At 35.0% G+C, this 26196-nt stretch overlaps 2 protein-coding genes and 3 non-coding genes across 5 annotated transcripts; 1 reads left to right on the top strand and 4 right to left on the bottom strand.

Annotated features, from left to right (window-relative positions):
• Positions 1-2698: 2698 nt before the first annotated feature.
• TRNAS-AGA (transfer RNA serine (anticodon AGA)) lies at positions 2699-2780 on the bottom strand. Its single transcript has one exon. It is a non-coding gene; the product is annotated as a tRNA-Ser (tRNA).
• A 3537-nt stretch (positions 2781-6317) lies between these two features.
• On the bottom strand, positions 6318-6399 carry TRNAS-AGA (transfer RNA serine (anticodon AGA)). Its single transcript has one exon. It is a non-coding gene; the product is annotated as a tRNA-Ser (tRNA).
• A 2814-nt stretch (positions 6400-9213) lies between these two features.
• Positions 9214-10855, bottom strand: LOC136061001 (uncharacterized). The gene has a single exon (XM_065778648.1). It carries the CDS (start codon positions 10745-10747, stop codon positions 9470-9472), a length of 1278 nt encoding a protein of 425 aa, XP_065634720.1. The 5' UTR covers positions 10748-10855; the 3' UTR covers positions 9214-9469.
• Positions 10856-12964: 2109 nt separating this feature from the next.
• On the bottom strand, positions 12965-14379 carry LOC112007080 (uncharacterized). Its single transcript, XR_010630974.1, has 2 exons — positions 14086-14379; positions 12965-13055 (listed from the first exon to the last, which is right to left on the bottom strand). It is a non-coding gene; the product is annotated as an uncharacterized LOC112007080 (transcript).
• Positions 14380-18574: 4195 nt separating this feature from the next.
• On the top strand, positions 18575-25094 carry LOC112007084 (peptidyl serine alpha-galactosyltransferase). Its single transcript, XM_024039397.2, has 8 exons — positions 18575-19034; positions 20653-20823; positions 21304-21547; positions 21708-21908; positions 22165-22649; positions 23281-23445; positions 23629-23872; positions 24042-25094. Exons 1-8 carry the CDS (start codon positions 18730-18732, stop codon positions 24714-24716), a joined length of 2490 nt encoding a protein of 829 aa, XP_023895165.2. The 5' UTR covers positions 18575-18729; the 3' UTR covers positions 24717-25094.
• Positions 25095-26196: the final 1102 nt, after the last annotated feature.

Below are 26196 nucleotides of genomic sequence, written 5' to 3'. Positions count from 1 at the left end.
GCAACCGCAATTCCAATTCCCGGTGGAAATGAAAATCACGAAGAGGAGAAATCCTTCTCGAGGACCTGATCGAACATTTTGGCTATGCTACCATCACTGGAATCCGGTGCGGACGAGTTCAACAAGCTCCCGTAGAACCTCTCCCTGATTTCCTTCTCAGATCTCGCGGCGCAACTGCAATTCCAATTCCCGGTAGAAATCAAAATCACGAAGAGGCAGTACCAAAATCCAAGCGTTCCACGCTTCTTCTTAGCTTCGAAAATCGCCATTGTTGAAAAAGAAATCTGTGGTGTGTTTGATTTGGTTTTAATCTTCGGTTGCAGTGGTTGTGGGTTATGTTCAATCGAAGGTCAGTTTCGTTTTTTGTTTTCCGAGAATGATCAGCCTGAAGGTCAGTTTCATTTTTTATTTTGTTTTTTTTTTCTTTGTGATTTTAGATTTTTGGGATTTGTAATTTAATTTATGTATAATCTTCAAGATTTCTGGGTTTAGTTTTTGGGTATGTTCTTCTACTTTGCTTCAGACTCACTAAACCCGGAACATGATTGTGGGTTTAGTTTGGGTACAATTAGTTTGAACATGAAAAACAGAAAAATCTGAGTTTAGTTTTTGGTTAATCTTCGTGTTCTGGGTTTAGTGAACCAACTCAAGTTTCAAAATTTGGGTATGTTTTTCATGTTCTTCATATTCAAGATTTGAGTGAGAGTTTTTGATCCGTTTTGGGTTTGTTTTTTACTTATTCTGTGTTAGAGTAACGGAAAGTGGAGAGGTGGGTTACGGCACACTCACGGTGAGAACCACAGGTGGGCAAAGTGTCAAAGTTGAAACCACGGGTAGGCACATAGAAATCGGGTCAAACCACAGGTGGGTAAATTGTAATTATCCCTTTTTTCTTTTTCCTCCTATTGTAAGGGAGGAGGAGACTAGATATTTCTATTGAACCACAAATCTAATGATAATCCTTGAAACCAAGACTTACTAAGGTCACCTACCAAACCATTAATTTGTTGCCTATGAAGAGTCAAAGTTGCTTAGTAGTGGGTTCCAGTTAGTTTAACTGGTAAAACTTCTGATAGTTGAATAAAAAATTTGGGATTCAATTCCTGCTTACACCAAAAACCGATTGATGTCTTAGTCTGATGATAAAAAGTATCATCAAGAGCGACGCCATAGGTTGAAACTCTCTCAAAAAAAAAGTTGCTTAAACCTCTCTCTTTTTTTTTTTTTTTCCTTTTTTCCTTTTTTGCCTATGAAGAGTCATGGGCTAAACCTTGCAATTAGGCATCAATGTCATTGAGGTGCTCATGGGTTAAAGTTTTAAATTATATTTAGACCCCATAATTTAAGGGTGGTTTCAAAGAATAATTTACACTTTCAAAATATTCAAATTAAACCTTACACTTTAAAAATCATTTCAATTCAAACCAGAGGCCAATTATATGTGATGTTGTTAATAGAAAATGTTCAAACAAAATGATGCCATTTGCCTTGGAGTAAAATAATGTTCATATATATTAGACACATGTATAGAAACAAATAACCACGTAACATCATTCTATTTAAGTATTTTGTGTTAACGTCACCATAATGGCAGTGGTTTGAATTGAATTACTTTTTAAAGTGTAAGGTTTTTTTTGAAACTTAAGAAAATGGATGACAATCTTTCGTAAAATAAAATTTATTTTTATCATTTTTATAGTGATATTTTTTCAAAATTTCATTTTCAATACAAATTATCAAATTTTATACTAAAATAAGTAAACAATATTTCAATTGAATTAATTAATGAAATTTTCAAAACATGAATAATTCAAAACTTGGAGAAATAAGTTAGACTTCAAACATATTTGAAACTATTTTGCTTTAAGCTATTATGTGACAACTCAAGAGATATTTCATGTGTAGTTTTAGTAATAATATTTTTTTAAGAAGTCAATGACTTGTTAATAGTCACATACTAGGTTGAAAAAGATAAATCCAAACATATTTTGTGCCAAATTTTATCAAGTATTTAACAGATATAAGATGACATTTTACAATAAAAAATAAAATTGCAAAAAATAAAGTTATGTCTCTATAACTATTAGACCAATTATTTTTTTTAAGAGCATCATTGGACTAATTCAAATAATTATATATATTAAAAGAAATATCAAAATTTTGGGGACTCATGACTCCCACCCTTGTACATAGCTCCGCCCCTACCCGAACATACATACTAATACCACAACTTTTTTAACAATTGATTTAGAACTCTCTACTGTTATAAGTTATAAGTGATGGTTCATTAATGATTAACTATATGAGACTTATCAGGAATCATTTATAACTTGTCGTCTCACAGACTTGTTGTGAAAAGTTTGTAAAAACTGTGTGTAAATAGATATCTTATTTATTTGTGTCCTTTGTTCATAGAATTAAGGCTAAATTATATAATATCCCCCACTTTTTCCCACTAGTTTACAAAAAATTCTGCAAACAAATGAAACTGGTCGGTCCTCCTGTTGGTGATGACTGATGACAGAGGATGCATAGAAAGGGCTTTGTAAGTGTAATCTCCCCTGACCAAAAGGTGGTAAGTGGTAACCAATATCATATAATTTGGTATTGAGGTCATGAGGTACATAACATGAAGCTCAGTAGCTCACCATATGAAAAAAGAGTGCAAAATTCCAGCCAAAAAAGAACAACAATGAAACGTGGGCGGCAGGATTCGAACCTGCGCGGGCAAAGCCCACATGATTTCTAGTCATGCCCGATAACCACTCCGGCACGCCCACCACATGCTATGTGAGAATTTAAAATAAGTTATTCTCTAAACATTACAGTTTTTGTCCAGCCTCCAAAGAACTTCAAACTTTTAAATTTGGGGTGGTGAGAGTTCCAAATATATGAACTCTAAAAGATGGAAGTGCTTCATCTCCTTCAATGTATTTGGCCCATTTCTTGTCTCCCTTTTTTTTTTCTTCATAAAATGATTGTCATGTCCCGAGTCCTGACAAACCCAATAACCATTAACTGGTTGAGAATAGCTAGCCATGCTCTTTAATAATATAAAGGGCCAATTTTTAAATCCTGAAACCAAAATGAAGTGCTAAGAAAGAAGGCAAGCACTCTTTAGACAAGAAATAAATACTTAGCAGTTAGCAGTAGAACTAGATAAAAGGTTTACCGACCTCCTTAAAGCTATGATGGGAAGAATTCAGTCTAACCTTGTTAATGGAATAGTTTGGTTTAACATCTAGCCAAATAACTTTATTTCAATTAATAATCCAAAATTTGGTTCTGCATACTAAGTGAAGTCTAAGCTCTGGTCAATAAGAACGTGATGCAAGACCATGCAAGCTTAGCTCTCGGTAATGAAACAACAAAATGAGACAGTGCAAATACAGACAGGCATGCACTCAACGGATGTTAAATTACCAACTGTCCCAAAAGCTTAACGGAAAAAGATCCTCTTAATTTGCTTTGAAATGGAGACAATTCATTTCATGGTTATAATTTAGTTTTTCATGCATAAAAAAAGTGTAAATAATACCACCTTTAATGATTAAACCAATGCTACATGCTGAGTACATGAGAAGCACCCATTTATCTATCACCAATTTCACACCAGCATTCACTATATGAAGCTGATAACTCTGACACATTCAAAGGCCACCAAAATGTTACATCAGGTCTAAACCAACCTCAGCAGGGGCGTGTCTAGGAATTCATACTTGGGGCGCCAAATTGCAATATTGATAGAAAAATCATAATTCATAAATTTATAAATAAAAATGATCAACTTTGATATATTGTCATATTCTTAAATATTAATGGAAGTACAAAAGACAGTCTATTTTACCATCCACATATACAAAAATTGGCATACTTTTATTTTAAGCACCATCAACCCATCATTATCCGTAACACTGAAAATTTTCTTATTTTTTAATGAATTATTCAGCTCCTAATTTCAAATTAAAAAAAAATGGTGATATGGAAAGAGATATAATATATTATCATATATATAAACAAAGAATATTCATAAAACTAAATGACCATTATCATATATATAAAAAGCATAAATCTAAATGCCCATATGATGTTGAAGAAACAAACAAACCTGAAATACTGAGACATAAGAAGAAATTGGCACTGAAAGCAAATATGAATAGTGTTTTTTTAGATGAAAGAAGTTTATTTGATTTCTACCCTTATTGAGAAGAGAGTTGATGTGTTTAGTCAACAATGAGAGTAAAGAAACATGAGGTAGGGTAGACTTGTATCAGGAGGAGAAAAAGTAGCGGTGATTACTTCTATTTTCTTTGAGAATCCCGTGAGTGGTTTCTTGAGATTGAGAATGATGAAAACAAAAACAAAAAAAAGAGTAAACTTTTGTTTGAAAATGAGTGTAGATCCACCCCTGACCCTCAGCATACACCAAATATCTATTCTGGAGGGTTTTATACGTGTTGCTCACGAAAGAGCTCCTCAAAGTCTTGCTTGACTCTGTTTCTAAAAAGGGGATGTGGAAGAAGTCCTTTCAACATAATCCTGAATATATGGCAACTCCTCATGTGGATCTGGAGACTTCTTAATGTCTTCACATGTGTTCATTGCATCTGCAGGAGTTCCATGCCTCAAGAACCCCATTATAACTTTCGTCTACATCTGAGAGTTGGGGAACAAATCCTTCTTTCTCATGTCTTCCCACAATTGCATCATTGCATGCGTTGTATCATTTTTTTATATTTCGCTAATGCAATAATCAAGTCCTTATATAGGTAGAGATCAGGCTTGTAATTGTACCAGTCTTGCTTTTGTATCAACCCAAACATCCGAAAATTCAACGAGTTCTTGTAACCTCAAGTGTATAGTCATAGCTAAAATAAACAAACCACATCAAAATCTCAGCATATGATTACAAATAAATGGAGTCAAGCATGAGATGGTGTTATTTGACAAAATATATAATTAAATATAATGGCCAAACCAAATCGTATTTTCCAAATTATGAAGAAACCTAACTTTGAACAAAATACAGCCAATATTAAAATTGTAGATATAGTTGCGTATTTTTTTTTTTTTTTTTTTTTTAGAAACATATAGTTGCGTATTGAAGAGTGCAGGCAGGAATTCCAGCAAAGGAACTATATTTTCATTAGAGAACGTGTATAATTAAGCAAAGGAACTATTATTCATGTATGAACTTTCCTTTCTCCGAATGTCAACTAAGATCCAAGTTTGAGACAAAAGGTGTATTTGACAATATTTCAATGATAGAAATTCCCACTAAAAGGAACAACTTGAATTGAATTCTGGCATGGTTCATAGTGACGCCTGAAAACCACATGATCAAGTTAAGTTGATAAGGTGAGTATGTTGCATTTGTCTATGAAGCTTCCATTTAAATTATCCTCAAACCTTTATCAAATCAAAAGCACAGGTCGAAATTTTTCAAGACCTAATATTTCCTTCAAAGCATTCTATCCAACACTTACTTGCCATATTCACTCTACTAATTTTCTTATTTAGTAAAAAAAAAATTACTTCATATTCCAGTAAAAAAAAAAAAAAGACTAATTCAACAAAGTAGTGAGGAATCAAGAACAGAAAATATGAAAATCTAAAAGCAACCCAAATAAGATTGTGAACAAGAAAGTACAATTCAAACAAAGAATTGTAACTGTTGGGACTGAGTGACAACACTAATAATAACTAGCCTCATCACACGCGCTTCGCACGTGCAATGGAGCTTTTTTTTTAGTGGTTCTATTTTGTAAAAAAAAAAACTATGTTTTTTTATTTTATACATACATATACATATATATATATATAATTTTTATTTTGAAAATCTAATTTATAAGTGGATAAAAAAATTTGAAAATTAATAGAATAACGGTCCTATTTTTTAGGCAATATTTTAGTAGGAATTAAAATTGCATTTTTACCAAATTGTCCATTAGTATTTTGTCTCTAGTTAAACATAGGGATGTAGAGGTATTTTTGAACTAAAAAATAAAGAATTCAAACCGGAGAAGCCCCTTAAATAATAGTATAGATAGATAAGCAGTGAAATTTAAAACTGAATCACAAAAGTTAATGGTTGGAACTTGGGACCGAAACAGCAAAAATCCTCCTCACAAAGCTTAGCCAAAAACACCCGTTTAGCACATCCTCACATGAAATAAGCCCAAGGCCTTCTTTCTTTTCAATTAAAAAAAAAATTCAAGTACTAAAGTATTAAACCACATGCTGGTGAAACCAAACCATAAAAAAATAAAAAACATGTCATGGAAGACAAAGAAAAAAGACACAAGATTTGAGGAGATCGTGGGCGGCAGGATTCGAACCTGCGCGGGCAAAGCCCAAATGATTTCTAGTCATGCCCGATAACCACTCCGGCACGCCCACTACATGGCATACCATTTTTTAAAATATTATTAACTCTAAATTTCAGAATTCAAGAACTACTTGTTCCTAAACAAACCATTAAACGAAACTAAAATTTTAAATATTTGTGATCAGCACTCACTACATAAATTCTTTAACTTAAATTTTTTTTAATTAAATGTGGGCTCTTGGATGCAAAAGTGGGTCGACAACCCTACACAAAGTATTCATTTGAACAAAATTATAATCTTGTAGAGTGCACAGCTCGATTAATGGACTCACAATATATTTATTGTTATAGGTGTTAGGATATCCTACAATGGGAAGCTCCTAAGGGCGAAAGTTCATACCTAAAGTACAATTGCATGTTTCCTTCTTGAGTAGGCTTACTCTCGGCTTCTCTTCCTTACTCTAATTCTTTGGTTCCTCACCTTAAAGTGTCTATCCCATGCTCTGTTATTTTTCCTCTATTTATAGGCTTCCTAAGTGGGTCAATGATGATTACTTTTGATGATTTTTTGTGTAGGTGGGGCCCTTTAGGATTATTCCTGACAAAAGGGGCCCCATTTTGGAAACAGGTGCATCAATTTTAGGACTTGTAATAAACGTCGAATGTTGCTTGGTGGCAACCTCCCCCAAGGCATTATCGAGATACCCAGGAGGGGGCCTCGAGCAACATCAAACCCTGAGAATGAAACAGTCCACAATTATTTCAGATGAGCATCACGGACTAGGCCTAATGAAGAACTCTTATCCAACCTACCGCCCATGGACTTCCCAACATGGGCTAATAACCATACGAATCTTATTACCGATGAGTTGTATATACCAATTACATAAATTGATTAGTTATTCATACAACATTTTCTTGTCAATTATTTTTAAAATTGAAGGGGGAAAAAAGAGAGAGAGAGAGACAGAGAGAGAGTGAGAGAGGCTATTTTGGTTCCTTTCTTATAAAAATGATACTTGTTTAAAGATGTCAACAAATTCTGTCAATTTTGGCTCAAGTTTGTTGAAACTTAATAAGTATATTTTTTTAATAATACACATTGGATTATATAGTACTTAATTCATAACTAGAATTGTGTTTATAGTATTATTTTATATTGCTATACATAGTAGGAATATAATATATTTTTAAAAAAAAAATCTTAATCATCAAAATTTTATTTGAGTCCCTCGAGAATAAATTCATAACTCTTTAACTGATTAAGTGATTCTATATGTTCATGAAATAGTTTTTTCAAAAAAAGATCTCATTATTAATTAAAAAATAATTTAATAATTAATGACCCACATGACAAAGGCTTATTATTCCTGTAACACCTACATTAAGCCACATGGCACAACTACAACTAAATCTAATGATAGCAAATAATAACACCAAAGTGGCTCTAAATAGAAGATGGTTTCAGCATGATCTTCATCGTGTTTTTTGTAACCATTCTAATGAATCCATTGAACATATTCTAATATCTTGCCCGTATACATCAATTATTTGGTCTTTTATCTCTTGGGCCAATCATCGCTGCTTCTCTTGGGCATTTATCTCCTTGTGACATTGTGAAATATGCAAGTTTTCCTCATAAGCATTTACAAGTTTTTTCAAAAGATAGACACAAGATCACTCTATTTTGTTAATCCTTTTTGACAACATTTGGAGAATAAGGAACCAAACAATATTTGTAAATCACATGTCTGATCCTATAAAAGATGTTGATGTAATTAACAGGGCTTATACATAACATATAGTAGCTTGGACATCTCACCTAGTACGTCCGACCTAGAAATAGTTTCCTCCCAAACCCGGTTGGATTAAAATAAATTTTGATGTTGCTATTAGACCTCATGCTACAATCATTGATACTATTGGGAGAAATGAATTAGGAGATATCTTATTTGCTCATTCAAATCTCTTCCCTGCTTCTAATCCGACTCTTCAAGAAACACAAGATGCTTTTCAAGCCATCAAGATTGTAGTCTACCACAAGTACTCATATGTTCTCTTTAAAGGTGATTCCAAAGGAGTTATCGAGGCTCTGTAGAACATCAATTCTTCTCCTCCTTGGTTCCTTGCCTCTTTTCTCCCAAATGTCAAAGTTGCTCTTAGTTCACTCTTTTGTTGGGATTTCTCTTTTGTTTCTAAGGATGTTAATTTCTTTCCCCACAACTTGGCCCATTGGGCTACTTTTTGAATTTGGGATGGATCCATTTCCATCTCTTCTCTTTGCCTCTGGCTCTTTATATTTATCCTTATTCAGCATACATGAAAAACAGAAAAACAATGGGACTGTGAGCCTGTGACAGTATTTCCAAATTACTAATTAATTCATTTACATATGCAATCAAGGTTGTGACCACGGTCTACAGCCACTGTGAATGCACAGGTAACTGATTCACTGAAGGTTTTCTGTTTTCCTGATATATACATATACATATATATATATATATATATATTTTTGGAGTTAAAGTAAACTGAATTTTAAGGATTAGCAAGTCTCTGGTAGAAGCTGATACAAGAAGTGTGTCACTGAAATTATAGAGCTAAGTTGTTCCAAACAACAAAACATCCTTCAGTAGTACATCATCACATATATAAGAGTTTAATCTGCTATAGGAGTTCTGGGTCCATCCTACCTAATTTACCAACTATTCACAGATGAGAGCTATCAATAACCCTACATATATATATATATATATATAAAAGAGAGATGAATAAACCACAACTGAGGGAAAAACTAGCATGCTGGACACGAAACATTGTGGGCGCAACTAAATTATTGAATTTTCTACATCATCACCAGTCACCACTTTGGTTTGATTCTATAAGCAAAGCTTTAAGCAGGGACATTTTCTCATTAAATTTCTCTAGCTCAAAATTGAGAAAGACAAGAACCAATTAGGGACATTTGGTACCCAATTTCTGATACTATTTATTACAGAAATCATGCTGGATAAAACACATCATACTATTTTACACATGAATCAATAAACATAGAATTTATAACTAAACAATTAACAACACCAGATCAAAACTGCAAGTGGTGAATCAAATCAAAGCATTACAGCAACATGACCTATAGAAGTTTCAGACATTTCTCCGCACAGGGCGATACAGATTCTTCTTCAAATAAGTGGAATTCCACTCCCCACCATCCTGAGCATAATAATCCATTGGATAATCCCCATTCTCACCCCCACAACACTTGTCATTTTTCATGCATCCCAATGAATTCACTGCCAAGTTCTTCTCCCACCAACCTGGTATAAACCTGAGTGCAATCTCTGCCTCAAATGTAGTTAAGAGCGGCTTTTTAAACGCATCACCCCAGTCAATGGACAACCTAGGACACGCAATTTGGATCCAAGCATCCACAGAGTCCTCAAACAACGCTACCCTCCCTGGGCTAATCTCTGACATCAAAACAACTGTATAATCCAAACCCTTCTCTCTCATTTTGGCCTCCAACCTCTCAAGACTCCTAGGATTCCCTTGCCTCCCTAGAGTCCCCAACACAATGCCCCAACTCTTGGCCTCCCTGGCCTTCAAAATTGCGTCCCTCCTTGACTCCTTCATCCCCTTATGATCATACTCCTCCAATAATAACTTTCCCAAATAAGGATCGTACCGAAATGCCTTAATTTCCGGGTTCGCTATCATAATCGCTTCCAAATGAAACCGCCCATCTGCCACAAACACTATGGCCTTATCCTCACCTTCAATCTTAGGGACTCTTGGCGCGGTGCAACCAAGAACCTCACCTGCTGATAATGGCTTGGATTGCGGAATTGAGACACGGAATCCAATTTTCTCCAAGTCGGGCTTGATGGCCCGGATAGCAGAGGCAAATTGGATGGTACCAGCGAGGAATAACGTTGTGGTGGTGGGTAGATTAAGCTTGAGGGTCTGGAGCAGGCAACTCGTGTCAATCTGGATGTCAACAAAGACGTAAAGGCAGGGGATGGACGTGGAGTCGATGGGGACCAGGCAACTGTGGCCATAATGGATGAGGAGGTCGGCACCAAGGGCCGAGGCAGCGAGGTCGTCAACACAACACGCACCATAGGTGACATCACCAAGGACGAAGCAGTGGGAGATGGAGGCAAAGGAGGTAAAGATGTCAGAGAGGACGAGGGAATACATGAGGAGGCCTTCCGGCAACTGGAGGGCTAGGCGCTTGGCACCCGTGGAGAGTACTCGCCACACACACTTATGGACCTCAAAGTTGTAGTTAGAGGGGAGGAGGGCGATAGCAGCGTTGAGAGCTGGGTCATTAAGGATGGAGTCCGGGATTTGGTTCTTCACAAAGCGTTTTGGTGTGGGTCTAGCCTTCGGTTTCTCGTTAACTGATAGTGACTGCTCCATGAATGAGACTAACAAACTGACACAAGAGGAGATGAGACGAGGGTCAGCCTATTGTTTCTTTCTCAGGTTTTCTTACTTTTTTTTCTTTTTTTTTTTTTTAATACAATAGGTGCTAAGAAAGAAGAAATGGCATGAAATTTAAAGCTGAATCACAAAAGGTTTAATATTTGGAACCCGAAACAACAAAATTCCTTACAGAGTTTAGCCTAAAACACCCATTTGGCACCAGTTAAAAGTATAAGACTCAAAATTTGAAAGTCATAGGATCCTCACTTAAGTGGACAAAGAGAAGGAAACCTACAGATGAAATAAATCATAACTATAACAAATGGAATTTTTGTAAGATAAACATTCTTGTACGACTAAATATTATAATTTTTTTGGCAGTGAGGCCAAAGCCCACCTCAGATAATAAAATCAACTCTGTCCCTTTGTCAGGACAGGGAAACCAGCTTGTTTTGAAACGGGTCAAAAGAAAAAGAATGAATCATGAGCTAAAAGAAGCTTTGGACCAAAATCAGAAAGTATTTTTGTGAAATCTAATAATAAAGTCAGGCTATGAAGCCCTCCCTCAGCTGCTTTTGGCTTGCCCCTAGTAAGCAAGTTCTTGGTTCACTCAGTATTTAAGCACAAAGGCTTCAGCGTTTTCTATTGAGGAAGACAAAGAAGACTGACACTAGTTTGATGATGAACATGCTTTCATTGCTTATGGTGACGGAGGTTCTAACGCTCTGCAAATTTGGTGATTTGATGTGTAATGAGGGGCTAGTTCTAGGTTGGGGAGGAGAATGCGTCTCATGCATTGGATATATGCATCCTTTCTTTCACAATGTGTGGGTCACACACATCTGTAGGGGTCCAGACACTATGAGAAAGAGGATTCATGTATCAGATCTACGAGATAATTTTTGATTGGGGAGGTGGAAAAAACTAAAAAATATATTTATATATAGGTTTGAATGTGTCCTGGGATCATTTCTAAGGTTTTGTGGTGGGAGTAGTTTTACTTGACAACACTGGATCTTGTGTAGCAACAGGCAACATCCTTTCCTTAGGACTTTAACACTAAGTGCTAAGTAATCGTTTGAGAGAGTATTTCATTGGTTTATTGGATTAAAAAAAAGAGGTGGGAACAAGTTCATATATAGCTAAACAAAATAAGTATGGCTGCAGCTAAAAAAAAAAGGCTCTAACAAATTGTACATAAGCCAGAAAAAGCTGAAAATAAACCCTGGTCAGACTCTGAGATAATTTATTTATATGCCCTCAAAATATTTTTTTTTTCTTAAATAATCTGATGCTTGAAATGTTAGAATTTTAGAGAGTAAAAAAAATTAACATGTTAATCTATATTTAGATAAAGAAGGAGGAAATTTTAAAGTTTAAACACCCCCCCCCCAATATATATATATATATATATATATATTGTTTATGAAGAAATTTTATGGGTTTTGTGTAGTGATGTAAGGTTTGGTATATATACAAGAAGAAAACATAACAACAATCGTGTTCAGATTATATACAAGAAGAAAAAAGACCNCTCCCCAACTATCTGCAATAAAAATCAAAATTCCATAAAGGGGTAAGTAGAATACCTAATAACATTTAATAAATACTAGTATGCTTATGCGATGCATGGAATAATTAAAAATTATATGTGAATTAAATAAAATATCTTACGAACATCATTGAAACTATCTCAATGATTAGTGAGTCACTTAAAACTTTAACCAAGTTTCACCTCGAGTAAATTAATATCTTAAGAATTAATGAGCACAAAAACATATTAATTCATGACATGTATACATACCTATATTGAGCTACTTTGTGCAATCACTATATGCAGTGTTAGTTTTTTTTTTTTTTTTTTAATTAGAACACAAAATTATGATATATAATCAAAATAATTAAAATAAATATTAAATTTGATTTCAAATTAATTGAAACTTTTGGTAATAGAATTTTAAATCTCTTTAAACTTGACCTAGGTAAACTATCCTAACAATAAATAAGTCAATTGACATTTTGGTAATAAAATTTAGTCTATGGTACCCAATAGCACTACCATGACTTCTACTAGTACCCAACTTTTATTATATAGTATATGATATGATATATAGCATATCATATCCATTTGTGTTTTGTGTTCAATGCCATCTATCAACCAATCAAGTAAAGAACAAATTCTAAATTGTCTATTACTTTTTTACCGAAAAACCCCCATTCCAAAGGATTCTATTTTGTATCTAATGCTTGCAACTCATAGCCCTCCAACTGGCACATCAAGGCTGCCTCATTCTTGGGTGGGCTGGAATAAATTGCATAGACAAATCATTAATAGTTAGAAATAATTATATACAAGAAGAAAAAAGACCAACTAAACAACAACGGCAGTGATCAGTTTCACATGATAACAGCTGCAACAATCATGTTTATATACAGATGTATACAAGAGCAAGTGAGGTTTGGTGTATCGCATCAAAAAAAAAAAAAAAAAATTACAGCATTAGCCCAATAAGCGTAATTAAATTTAGTGGGGGGAGAGAGAGAGAGAGAGAGCAGATTTTAGTAAGTAAAGTCTGATCAATGGTGACTCCTTAAAGACTATGAATAAAATAAGAAACCGAAATAAGGTTAAAAGAGAGAAGTTGGTAATTTGGATAAGTGGAGGTGTAGAATGAACATGAAACTCCAATATTGAAAGTAATTAAATATGATGAAAACACGAATTAAGAGCAGAGAGAGAGAGAGACCTGTCTTTGAACGCAGAGCCGGAGCTATGGATGAGCGACGGTGAGTTGGGGAGTTAGGGGGGGTGTGACAGTGTGTGTGTGAAAGTGCGTTTTAGGGGCTTTTGAGATTTCTATTGGGAGGTTAATTCTGTCTTTTCCTTATGACTATATATATATATATATATATATAAGTGTGTGTGACTGTTTCTCTTTATTTCATTCTTGTAAGAAATAAGAATCAGCCTTATTGTATGATCGATCTGTTCTTAACTTTCGAATGTGAGTTACTGACTAAAATCTGCTCACACACACGCAAAAAAGAGAGACAGACTTGGGTGGTCTCATGATTGAAGTACAAGTAAGTAACAAACGTTGTAATATCTCAAACTCAAACAAACAGTCACAAAAACTGAAACCCATATGTCTTTTCTTCCCAACTGCTTGAAAAAAAAAAAACATGGTTACTTATAGAATGAATTCAAGTTTTGAAAAGCCAATTTCACGACAACCCCAATTACAAGAAACGGATGTTATTTATGAAAAGAAATTATAGAAATAGGAAACCATGCTCAAAGAGTAGACTTAGCTGGTGGCATAGATGGTTACCTGAGAATAAGATGGTGGCAGACGTGGCGGCGTAAATAAACGGCGGGGCGGAGCTGAGGAGCAACGGTGAGGAAGGACTGGTTCGGTTTTTACTTTATTTGATGATTTGGGAATTAAAGCGTAATTTAGCTTTTTTAGGGCGCTTTAAACGAAAACTGAAAAGAATAAGAAGAGAGGAAGAGGGTTTTGGGCCAAATTATCAAATATCCAGCTGCGAAGCTTGGGCCTTGGAGTTTGGGGTTTGTTTGCTATTCATTTATTGGAAGTTTTGAGGATTTGGGGTGTCATTTTGAAGCATTTGTGGGCCATTGGACCTTCTTTTTTTCTTTTTTTCTTTTTTCTGATGTGGTATTTATTTATTCATATCTTAGTGAAAGAGGGCCAAAATTTTCATAATAAGCAATAATTAGGATCATACAACAATGTAATCATGATTTTAATAACCATGATAAATTGATAATTATGTTACTAAAGATATGATTATCATGGTTATTAATATTGTTCAAGCCCAAAAAATGCTAAACTCACTTAGAGTAGTGGAGTTAGGTTTAGAAGGCCCAATGCAATTAATTTGTTAGAATATATGTTTCCGAGGTTAGTTTTAAGGCACTTTTATGGTCCAATTGCTAGATTAATGGAGAAAAGACTCTATAAATCATAAAAAGAGAGATTAAAATTGGGATTAACACTTCCTCAGATCTGGTCGATGAGTAAAAGTTCATAAAAAGTTTTAAGTCTCAAATACAAGATTATTTTACACCATTTTTGTGTTCTCTTTTTAATTATTTGTTCCCTCATTTAGAGGGGTTTCCTTTCCTTATATAGTCAATTAAATTGCATTTTAGCCCTCTACTTATACAACCAAAGGTCTTAGTTTGGATGCTTGTCCCGTCAGGGCTTTGTTGGAGGTAGTAAAATGTGTTGTTAGTTTTAAAATTACTATTTAGGGGACATTCCTTCATTAATGCGGTCAACTGAGTTGATACAATGCATTGAATGCGGAGGTGATGACTACTTTATCTAGATATTTCCCTTCTTCTTTACTTGCACGTTTTTATTATCTTCCTTGATATTCTGTCCCTTGGTGCAAGTGGCCCGCTTAATGCTTCTTGAGGTAGGCTTGCTCATTGAGCTCCTCAGGGAGTTGACCTCCTCGTCCTTCCTCCTCAGATTCTCATTCATGGGTTGGGTTAGAACTTAAGTATAGATGGGCCCTTCCATCCCACAGGCCATATTCCGTACTTGGATCCTACCCCTCCCACAAATACAATTATATTAAGAATAAGGTAAATATCTAATGCATTAAGCATAATACAAGGCCAAAATTGGGAATTGAGCCCATTTTTCAAACAATATAATTAGTAGGCATGATTTCAAAACTATATTTTTTAATAACATCTTGAGTCTAAAAGACTTGATTTTGGGTTATAAATCAAGTCTCAAAGACTCGATTTCTATGGTCTGATCACATCCAATGTGGAATTTTTTTCACATGGCGACTACCTGGAAATCAAGTCTCTAAGACTCGATTTATATACATATTCAGCCTAGTTACATACTCAGCCTCCTTACACTACAAACCATTCACCCCGCCTTCTCATTAGACCAGAAACTAAAGAACCCACAGCCGCCCGATCCAGCCAGACCATGCCACCATCGCACCACCACACCAGACCCAGGGCGCGCGACCCAAGCAACGCGACCCAAGCCGCACGACCTAGGCATCAACCCGGCGATGTGAGGTGAGCTCTCTCTCCTCAAATTCTTTCTCTCTCTGATCTAATGGGTTTTTGGTGCTTTTTTTTTTTTTTTTTTTAAATATGGATTTTAGGTGGTTGTTAGGGGTGGATTTGGTTTAATGATTTGTACTGGCTAATCTGTGTTTGTGTTTTGTACTCCGATGGGTTTTTGGGGTTTTTTTTTTTTTTTTTTTTAATTTTAATCTGGATTTTAGGGGGTTATCCTTTGGGTTTTTGGGGTTTTTTTTTTTTTTTTTTTTAATTTTAATCTGGATTTTAGGTGGTTGTTGGGGGTGGATTTGGTTGGATGTTTTGTATTGGCTAATTTGTGTTTGTGTTTTGTACTCCAACACTTGCTAAAATTTCATCTTTTCAGTCTTAACGTCTTAAAGAACAAATCAAGTATTTAAGCATCGATATATAAATCGAGTTTCCAAGACTCAATTTCCAGGTAGACAAAGTGTCACCTTAGCTTTGATCAAAACATGAAAACCGACCTTCAAAGACTTGATTTATAGCCCAAAATCGAGTCTTTTAGACTTGAGATGCTAATAAAAAATATAGTTTTAAAACCGTGCCTACTAATTATATTGTTTGAAAAATGAGCTCAATTCCCAATTTTGGCCCATAATAAAATATGGACACGTGACCATTTTATCTGCATATCCATATTGTATTGGAGTACAACCCCATTTCCAAAACAACACTTTGGGCCTCAACGTGTAGACTTGCTTCGTAATAAGCATATTTCACTTTTGTACATTGTAACAGATACCTCATAAATTGTTTAATACGTAGAGCATTCCTAATTCTAGGATAGTGGTCGATATTTAATTAGTTATAACATATAAAAGTGAAAGAGGGAGACATTGGAAGTTGGAACATGGGACTAGGGATACCAGGGCAGCATGGAAAAGAAACATTTATTTTTCCATTGTAAGAAAAACCATCAAGTCAAAATGTTTCAAAATATCTAAATTTACTCACAAATCCAAACATACAATAATGATTCGTTAAAAAAGCTCCAAAAAACCAAATTAATTTGGACTACCTAAGATAAAACATAAACAATAACACTCATGGCAATATCTTAAAATAAAGTTTAAACCTCTAATAAATATAGAAAATTCTTTAAAAGTTATTATACAATCACAATAATAGTCCACTCGAAGATATAGTGATCATGTCCTGACAATATCTTGTGACAAATATAAGCAATTAATATGAAAGATGTAGGGAAAATAATGAGCTTAAAGACTAGTCAGTGATAAATCACACACTACCAAAATGAGGTAACAAACTAGCAACTAGGTTTGTACAAAAATAAGAAAGCAAATAGAACACAAACGAGGCTAAAATAAGTGGCTTAGAATAGATGAATCAGTTATATAGGTCACAACATCAGAATTATGTATAATAAAATTGATTGTTGGAGAGGTATAAATAATATACAATAGATGCACGTCACATATTTGCCATATATATATATATATATATAAAAGATGTCATATTTTAGTATTGCCCCATAGGATGGGTCTGACCCATATATTACCCCATGAGTAAGGTTACACTTACATAGTTACATTTACTACAATCATAACATCCATTTTAGCAACACTCCCAACCTACATATTACCACATGAGTGGGGATACTGGAAAGTAATAATCATCATAAACCATCAAGGCATCAACTACAACCACAACATCCATCTCAGCAAAACACCCAACTTTCACACTGTTAAATAATCCAAATTATGGTCCATCTATTGCTACTATGGGCAGTCATTAAAATTATTTCATAGCAAAGAATCAAACCAAAGAAATGCATACAGACACAGAGAGTTTCAAAATGTAGTCATCCAAATAGATAATAGAATGCAATAAGAAAGGAAATAGTTTTACAAAAATACTCCATACAAACAATAAGGACAATCTCAACAAGTCAAGTTCACTTAACTATAATATGAAAATTTGCTCACATTTCAATGGATTCATTAAAATAAAATAACAAGAAAAATAAGGAAAGTAGTGTGTAAAGTCCTCCACATATGGAAATTATTAATGTGTAAACTGTACAGTCCTACTTTATATTTACAAGAATTTATTATCCAACTTTATATCACACATTGACCTCTATCTATGGAAATTATTTAATCTGTTAAAAGTTCCACTTTATAATTACAAGAATTTATTACCAAACTTTTATGTCACACTTTGACCTTTTTTATTTTTTATTTTTTTGAGAAAATGTCACACTTTGACCTCTACATATGCTTTGCTTGATTTTTTCCAAACCAATATTTACACACCCAATAATAGTCAGATCTTCTTTATTAAAGAGAACTATGAGTTGAATCTCTCTGTCAATTAATATAAATATTGTCCCACAAAAAAAATTAATACAACTGTTGAATTAAAAAAAAAAAAAATCAAGACTTTAAAATTGCTGTCGTTTTTCCCACTATTTCCAACTTCCAAAATTCACTGTCACTAAATCTGGCATTGGCTTAAACCCCTCATCGAGACAATAATAAATTAGAAAGAGTCAGCACCTGAAGCTGGAAAAATGTACTTCCTGTCATGTGAGCTACAGTGGAGAGAAGTAGTTTATTTCTTCTATTAGTCAGATTTCTATTATATTAAACAGTTTTTCTATATACAAAATTAAAATCCATGCTCATGCATCAACGACCAAAGATGCTTTGCTAATGTTATTAATTAAATTAAAATAACACAACAAACAAAAAGTCAAAAGGAAAGTAACTACTAGTAATACATTTGGCCCATTTTACAGGGTGGACATAATTATTTATTTCTGAAACCTCCAAATTTGACCTGAAAGCCATGGAATATAGATCTTTGAGACAATACCCAGATGAAATCTGAGCCTGAATTTTGAGCTACAATGGCAAAGTTGTTAGCTTTGGGGTTAGTGGCGGTGTTGGGATTGGTTGGTCTGGGCATTGAGGGTGTGGAAACGGGTCAAAAGGCTCCATGGAGGATTCACACGCTGTTCTCGGTGGAGTGCCAGAACTACTTCGATTGGCAAACTGTGGGGCTCATGCATAGCTTCAAGAAGGCCCAGCAACCAGGGCCAATAACAAGACTGCTCAGCTGTACGGACGAGGAGAAGCAGAAATACAGAGGGATGGATTTGGCTCCAACTCTTGAGGTCCCTTCTATGAGTAGACACCCCAGGACTGGTGACTGGTAATTCTTCATCATCATCTCTTTCAATTTTTTTTTTTCAAATGTACTCTTTTTTTTAGTATTTTGGTGTCTGAATTTGGTATTGAATTTTGGGTTTGCCTTGAAATTCTTGATAGTTTTTTTGGCAATAATAAATGGGTTTGGTCTAAAAATGTCATTTTGCAAGTTTTGCTAATCTCTTGTATAAATCATGTTTTTGGTGATTCATGATCATCTCTTTCACTTCCCCAAGAGCACTCTTCTTTTAGTAGTTTGGTGTCTGGATTTGGCATTAAATTATGGGTTTGCCTTGGAATTCTTTATTGGTTTTTGGCAATAATAAATGGGTTGGTCTAAAAATGTCATACTTAGTTATGATTTTTTAAGTTTTGCTAATCTCTTATATGAGTCATGTTTATGGCAATTCATGATCATCTCTTTCACTTCCCCAAGAGCACTCTTTTTTTAGTAGTTTGGTGTCTCAATTTGGTATTAAAGTATGGGTTTGCTTTGGAATTCTTTATTGGTTTTTGGGCAATAATAATGGGTTTGGGCTAAAAATGGAATACTTAGCTATCATTTTGCAAATTTTGCTAACTTGTTGTATGCATCAACTATCATTTGTTTTGGAAATGGGCTAAAAGCCTAAAAGGATGGGACTTTTTCCTTTCTGCCTAATTTTGAAGTTTTAATGTACCTGGTGCTTTTCCTGTTTTATGTCAATACTGATTTGATATGGTTTAGAGGTGTGGAAAGGAGTGGTGAAAATTGGATGATTTATTTGATTTTTGTGCCATGGGAAGCAAAATGTCGTAAAGCTGTGCAGAGTAGTAGGAGAGGTGAAGTGGGATAATTGAGAAGGAAGATAGCACAGGGGACAGGGATAGAATAAAATTTAGTGAATAAGGGAGACTAAAATTGAGAGGGATATAGCTAAGGTAGAGAAGAAGGATTTGCAAGATTTGAGTTCAGAGGGTGCAACAGTAGATTATATGAAAAAGCACATCAAACCATTTTGGGTGTAAGTCTGGTTAGCAGTGAGAGAGAAGAAGGGACGAGAACTACTCTGTGTTAAAGGTGGATATGGTTTATTGCTGGTGGCAGCATTGGCTTGGCATTGGCGATTGAGTAATGTTGTTAAAGTGCTATGTTTCTTATCTTGCTGATAATGCTGAAAAAGTTTTTAGTTCTCCTGAATATAGACTTCTTACATCATATGCTTAGGTTCTGATATTACAGTTTGTGGAAATGGTTTCTATATCTTTTGCTTCTTGCAGAAGATATAAGATTTTCAAGAGCTTCTGTCATGTTAGTACTCATTGAGATCATTCTATATAATTCAATTTATCTACCAAAAGAAGGGCCTGCCTTAGAAAATTTCAGCATACAGGCATTAACTACTTTGTTTCCTCCTCTTGCTTCCTATTCCTTCTGCTGTATGCTTCTTAGTGGGTTGTTTGCACACTGATGTTATTCTCAAATTTTACAATAATGGTTGTCTTCCCATAAAATTTTTCATTTTATTTTTGTGTTGGTGCTTGCTTCTCTATAGAAAACATTTTTATACCTTACTGTTTTGGGGAACCCTTTCTATAAAGGGGGGCAAAATAAAGTAAAAATCTTTTGATTGGTTTTGCAGGTACCCTGCGATTAACAAACCTGCTGGAGTAGTGCACTGGCTTGAAAATAGTAAAGATGCAGAGAACGTTGATTGGGTTGTGATTCTGGACGCCGACATGATCATCCGTGGCCCAATAATACCTTGGGAGCTTGGTGCTGAGAAAGGCAGACCTGTTGCAGCTTATTATGGGTATCTGAAATCTCTCTCTCTCTCTCTCTCTCTCTCTCTCTCTCTTTTGGGTATAAGTTATTCTGTGTCAAAATAGGGTATCCTCCCATGGTAATTTTCTGAACTGTCAGTACTTCGAAGGTGATTATTGGTAAAGCTACACATTAACTACAACCAGGGGATGACCATAAGGATCAATTTTTTTTTTTTATTTCCGTGTAAAAAACTTTCATTATAATGTTTACACTTGACATTCTTAAGATGTTACACGAAAGAGACTGACTAGGTTTGTAAATGGCATTGTCAGATGAAGATGGCAAAAATAAAAAATGAAAACATGAGAGCTTTTCTGTTCTGGCACTTGGGTCATTCTTCTTAAACCTTAGTTTGGAGGATTTCATGAAGCAATAGATTTATCTTGATTCAGATTTCTATGTTCTTTTGGCCCCTTTTGGGGATTGTTGAATCAATTCATATTCAAGTAATAAATTTCTCCTTTAGGTATTTGATTGGATGCGATAATATACTAGCTAAGTTGCACACAGAACACCCAGAGCTATGTGACAAAGTTGGTGGGCTTTTAGCCATGCATATAGATGATCTTCGAGCCTTGGCTCCTATGTGGCTTTCAAAAACAGAAGAAGTGCGAGAAGATAGAGCTCACTGGGCAACCAATATAACTGGTGATATCTATGCAAAAGGGTGGATCAGTGAGATGTATGGATACTCGTTTGGTGCAGCAGAAGTAAGTTGGTTTAAGTATCTCCCTTCAACAAATTTTCTGCCCTTTTCTAATCCAGATGTGAACCTTACACTTATCTCAACTCCATTCTACCTATCTTAAACTTGAGCTGTACTCGATATCTTAACAGGTTTGATGTTTTAATTTTCTTTGGGATTTTCAGGTCGGACTTCGTCACAAGATCAATGATAACTTGATGATATACCCAGGCTATATTCCAAGAGAGGGAGTTGAGCCTATACTTTTTCACTATGGCTTGCCATTCAAAGTGGGAAATTGGTCTTTTAGTAAATTAGATCACCATGAAGATGATATAGTCTATGACTGTGGTCGGCTCTTTCCTGAACCCCCGTATCCTAGAGAGGTATATTATCAATAAAAAATAATTATTAATCTTAGTAGAGGAAACCATTTGTGTTAAGTAGCAGCCCATTAATAATGTGTCAAAGCCCACATACTAAAGATTTAATATAATTCAGTTATCTACATGGAAAAATTACATTGAAAAGTTTGATTTTTTTTATTTTATTTTTTATTTTTTATAAATTTTATTTTAGTTTTTGGTAAATGATATTTTCATCGTTGGTATGGGGGAAACTTAAGATCCTTTCCTTGTGCAGGTGAAACTCATGGAATCTGATCCAAATGAAAGACGGGCCCTATTTTTAAGTATAGAATGCATTAACACTTTGAATGAGGGTCTCTTATTACAACACAAAGCAAATGGATGCTCTAAACCTAGTTGGTCAAAATATTTGAGCTTTTTAAGGAGCAAAACTTTTGCCGAACTTACTCAACCAAGATTTCTGACTCCTCCTACTCTACAAACTAAGGATGAATCAATACAGACTGTACAGAAGCAGGTCATTGATGAGCCTGGGAAGAAATATCCAAAAATTCACACCATTTTTTCCACAGAATGTACCACGTACTTTGATTGGCAGACTGTAGGACTTGTCCACAGCTTTCACCTAAGTGGCCAACCAGGAAATATCACACGACTTCTCAGCTGTACTGATGAAGACTTGAAGAAGTATACTGGTCATGATCTGGTTCCCACCCATTATGTTCCATCTATGAGTCGACATCCATTAACAGGCGATTGGTAATTCTATAATCTTCATAAAATTTCTTTCAGTTCCGATAGATTTGTTACAGGTCATGATATTCATTTCACTGTTGGAATCCAGCCATTTGTTTAATGTAAATGTGCTGTCCTGTTTTTAGTTTGCGTATCTACCACTATCCTCAGTAACATCTTCTGTTAAGCTCAAAAAAATATTTGAACTTTAGCAACTGTCATCTAATTGTTATACTTTTTAAATTTCCTTTACTCCCTTGAACTTAAGCAAATGTGCCTTAGTTTAACTTGACTGCACCATTTCATCTGATCAGTTTACTTCTGATGTTTCTAATTATGTTAAAAATATGGGCAAATTTGTTTTTGTTCAGTTTTACTATACAAGTTCTTCAAAAATATCTATTTAACTCTTTCATTGAATTATTTTGAACTCACATACATACATACATGTGTATCATGTCACCAGAGAGAAAGACAACACCCACCCCCCCACCACCCAACACACACACACACCAAAACCCCCCTGGAAAAAAAATCTGACTAATTTTTGTGATACTGATTTTGGTAACACTGGTTTCACTCCCTAGCCAAGTAGAAGTGATGGCAGGATAAGTAGAGGAGGATAGTAATCTTGCTTTTGTTTGTTCCATGTCAGGTATCCAGCAATCAATAAACCTGCTGCAGTCCTTCACTGGCTTAACCATGCAAACATTGATGCAGAGTTCATAGTAATTCTTGATGCTGATATGATCTTGAGAGGTCCGATTACACCATGGGAGTTCAAAGCAGAACGTGGGCGGCCAGTTTCAACTCCCTATGAGTAAGATACAGTAATCTATATCTCCCTCACAATTATTGGGCACTGCTTTGTGTGTAAAGCATTTTTGCATGTAGGGTGCTGTGCTTCAGCACATGCTTGTGAGTTTATGCTCAAGTGTTATGCGTGCATTGGAAGTTGCATATGATTTTATATAACTATTGTATTATGCTCTATACATGCCAGCTACCTCATTGGCTGTGATAATGAGCTCGCGAAACTCCATACTCGCCATCCTGAGGCATGTGACAAGGTTGGAGGTGTAATCATCATGCATATAGACGATCTCCAGAAGTTTGCTATGCTATGGTTGCATAAAACCGAGGAGGTCCGGGCTGACAAAGCTCATTATGCTACAAATATCACAGGAGATATATATGAATCTGGATGGATTAGTGAGATGTATGGTTACTCATTTGGTGCAGCAGAGGTAATTTGTTTCTTGTGAAGCAACTCATTTGTGTGGATTCTAGTTTTGTCATAGAATGTTGCAAAATGATCTATATGCCTAGAAGAGTTTTAGGTTTCTATGAAATGACTATAATACTCTGACAGTGTACCTCCCCATCCCACTCTCTTTCTTCTTCCTTTCCATGCAGTTGAAATTAAGGCATATCATTAACAAGGAGATATTGATATACCCGGGATACATTCCTGAACCTGGTGTCAGTTATAGAGTTTTCCACTACGGATTGGAGTTTAAAGTTGGGAATTGGAGCATTGACAAGGCAAACTATAGAAATGTTGACATGATCAATAAATGCTGGGAAAAGTTTCCAGACCCACCAGATCCTTCAACACTTGATCAGGCTGATGAGGACATACGACAGCGGGACCTGCTTAGCATAGAATGTGCAAAGACACTAAATGAGGCACTACGTCTGCACCATAAGAGAAGGAACTGCCCTGATCCTAGTACCATTTCCACCTCAAACTTGAATTCAGGCAAAGATGTCACAATGTCAAGGAAATTTGGTAGTTTTGATGAAATAACTGCTTCTAGAAGCAACCAGATGCCAAAGAATAGGTCTCACGAATCGTCAAAACCTGCTATGATAGATGGGACATTTAGTACTTTCAGGTTTTGGGTTGTTGCTCTATGGGTGTTTGCTGGCCTGGGTTTCTTAGCAGTCATGTTTGTGGTGTTTTCTGGTCCTAAAAGAAGAGGAACAAGGGGTAAAATTTACAGAAACAAGAGAAGATCCTCATATTCAGGATACTCGGATATGAATGGACGTGATAGACAAATTCGCAGTGCTGATGCATCCTTATGACATTTATTTTTTGGGTAGTTATAGTTTGAGAACCACACCATGTGAAAGAAGACAAGCTACATCAGACGATTGAGACAAGAGTGATGAGAAGTAGAGTAATTGAGTGTACACTATGTTGAATCGGCTAGACAAATCCATTCTAGCGTTCAGCCTCCGAATATATTTTAGCAGTTTTCACAGTAGTCAAAAACTCAAGATGGACATGGGAAATAGGACACCCAAAAGGAAGGGTAGCATTTGTATGCATGATATTTTTAAAAACCTAGGGATTCTTATCTGTATCAAATTGTACAATTGCTTACTCTTTGGTTAATGTTTATGTTTGGTGCTTGTACACTTACATAATAAATCATAATCTATGTTACATTGTTACAGAAATTTCGATGCTCAGTATTCCATGCAGATCTTGTTCTTTTTGATAACTAGTGTTGGCAATACAAATTTAAAAATACGAGCTTGTGTTGTCTACATGGCAATTAGAGGCTTCTCAAGAATACTAAAATTGCTTTCAAGTATCAGTGTTCTTTGTTTTTACTTTCATGCAATGCATTGTTCTTTACAAACAGTAGGAGAATTCACTTCACAAACCAAAATGTGAGCCATGAGCACGTGAGTGCACGTCACGTGGCAAAAACCCATGGGCCGTGAAGTTGAAATTGTGAAGCAAATAGGAGAATGGACCATTAGCAGCCCAACTATTAAGGTAAGGGAAGTATGGCCCATGAGTCCAATCAGTGAAGAGAATATTTCGGGTTGAAAAGTCCACATAGTGGTCCATGCATCATAAACCCATTTCGTGAGGAAAAAATTCAGAGATTTTGAGGCCCAATCACGAAGTGACGTAATAATCCATAGAGGTTCGCTGCAAATAGAGAATTTGGACCAAATATCTATATATATATATATAACCCTAACATGTGCGACAAAACATTTAATTAGTCATTTGGGCTTTGTGCAAGTTTGGTCTAACACCCATGTTTTGTAACATAATATTTGAGTTGCCATGGGTTGACTGAATAAAAAACTAAATCACGTTATCAGACAGCAAAAGTTGAGATCTCAATATTTAGTAGGTGTATCACAATAAGTAAGATCCACACACCATATAAAAAATAATAAAAAATAAAATAGAATAAAAAAAGAGAATCATAGATGGGCTTAGGCCTTAGTGAACACCGTTTATTGTGTGTTACATGTAGCACATACATGAGATACCATATAAATAAAATAATTAACATAAAATCGGAATCTTAAAAAAAAAAAAAAACATGAAATCAGAATCAATCATGAAAGGAAAAAAAAATGAAAATTTTAAAATGTAAAAGATAAAAAATGAAAACAATCCAAAACAATTTAGGGCTAAAAGTATACTATAATCTATTTTGTAATAAGTCTAATGATACTAAAAATTTAGTTTTTTTTAACAAATAATTGTCTCTTTAATCCTCACAAAATTAAGTTTTATGTATTAACACTTTTT

This window comes from Quercus suber, unplaced genomic scaffold (genome assembly GCF_002906115.3).
Source record: "Quercus suber isolate HL8 unplaced genomic scaffold, Cork oak 2.0 scaffold_188, whole genome shotgun sequence".
Taxonomy (NCBI): Eukaryota; Viridiplantae; Streptophyta; class Magnoliopsida; order Fagales; family Fagaceae; genus Quercus; species Quercus suber.
This window is presented reverse-complemented; position numbering and strand designations above follow the sequence as displayed.

What these genes read in the sequence shown, in the direction of transcription:
- LOC112007084 (XM_024039397.2), top strand. Translation starts at nt 18,730, where the DNA reads ATGGCAAAGTTGTTAGCTTTGGGGTTAGTGGCGGTGTTGGGATTGGTT. An exon ending in ACTCGTTTGGTGCAGCAGAA is followed by an intron (nt 21,548 to 21,707) that starts GTAAGTTGGTTT and finishes TGGGATTTTCAG; the next exon opens with GTCGGACTTCGTCACAAGAT. An exon ending in CCAGTTTCAACTCCCTATGA is followed by an intron (nt 23,446 to 23,628) that starts GTAAGATACAGT and finishes TATACATGCCAG; the next exon opens with CTACCTCATTGGCTGTGATA.
- LOC136061001 (XM_065778648.1), bottom strand. Translation starts at nt 10,747, where the DNA reads ATGGAGCAGTCACTATCAGTTAACGAGAAACCGAAGGCTAGACCCACA.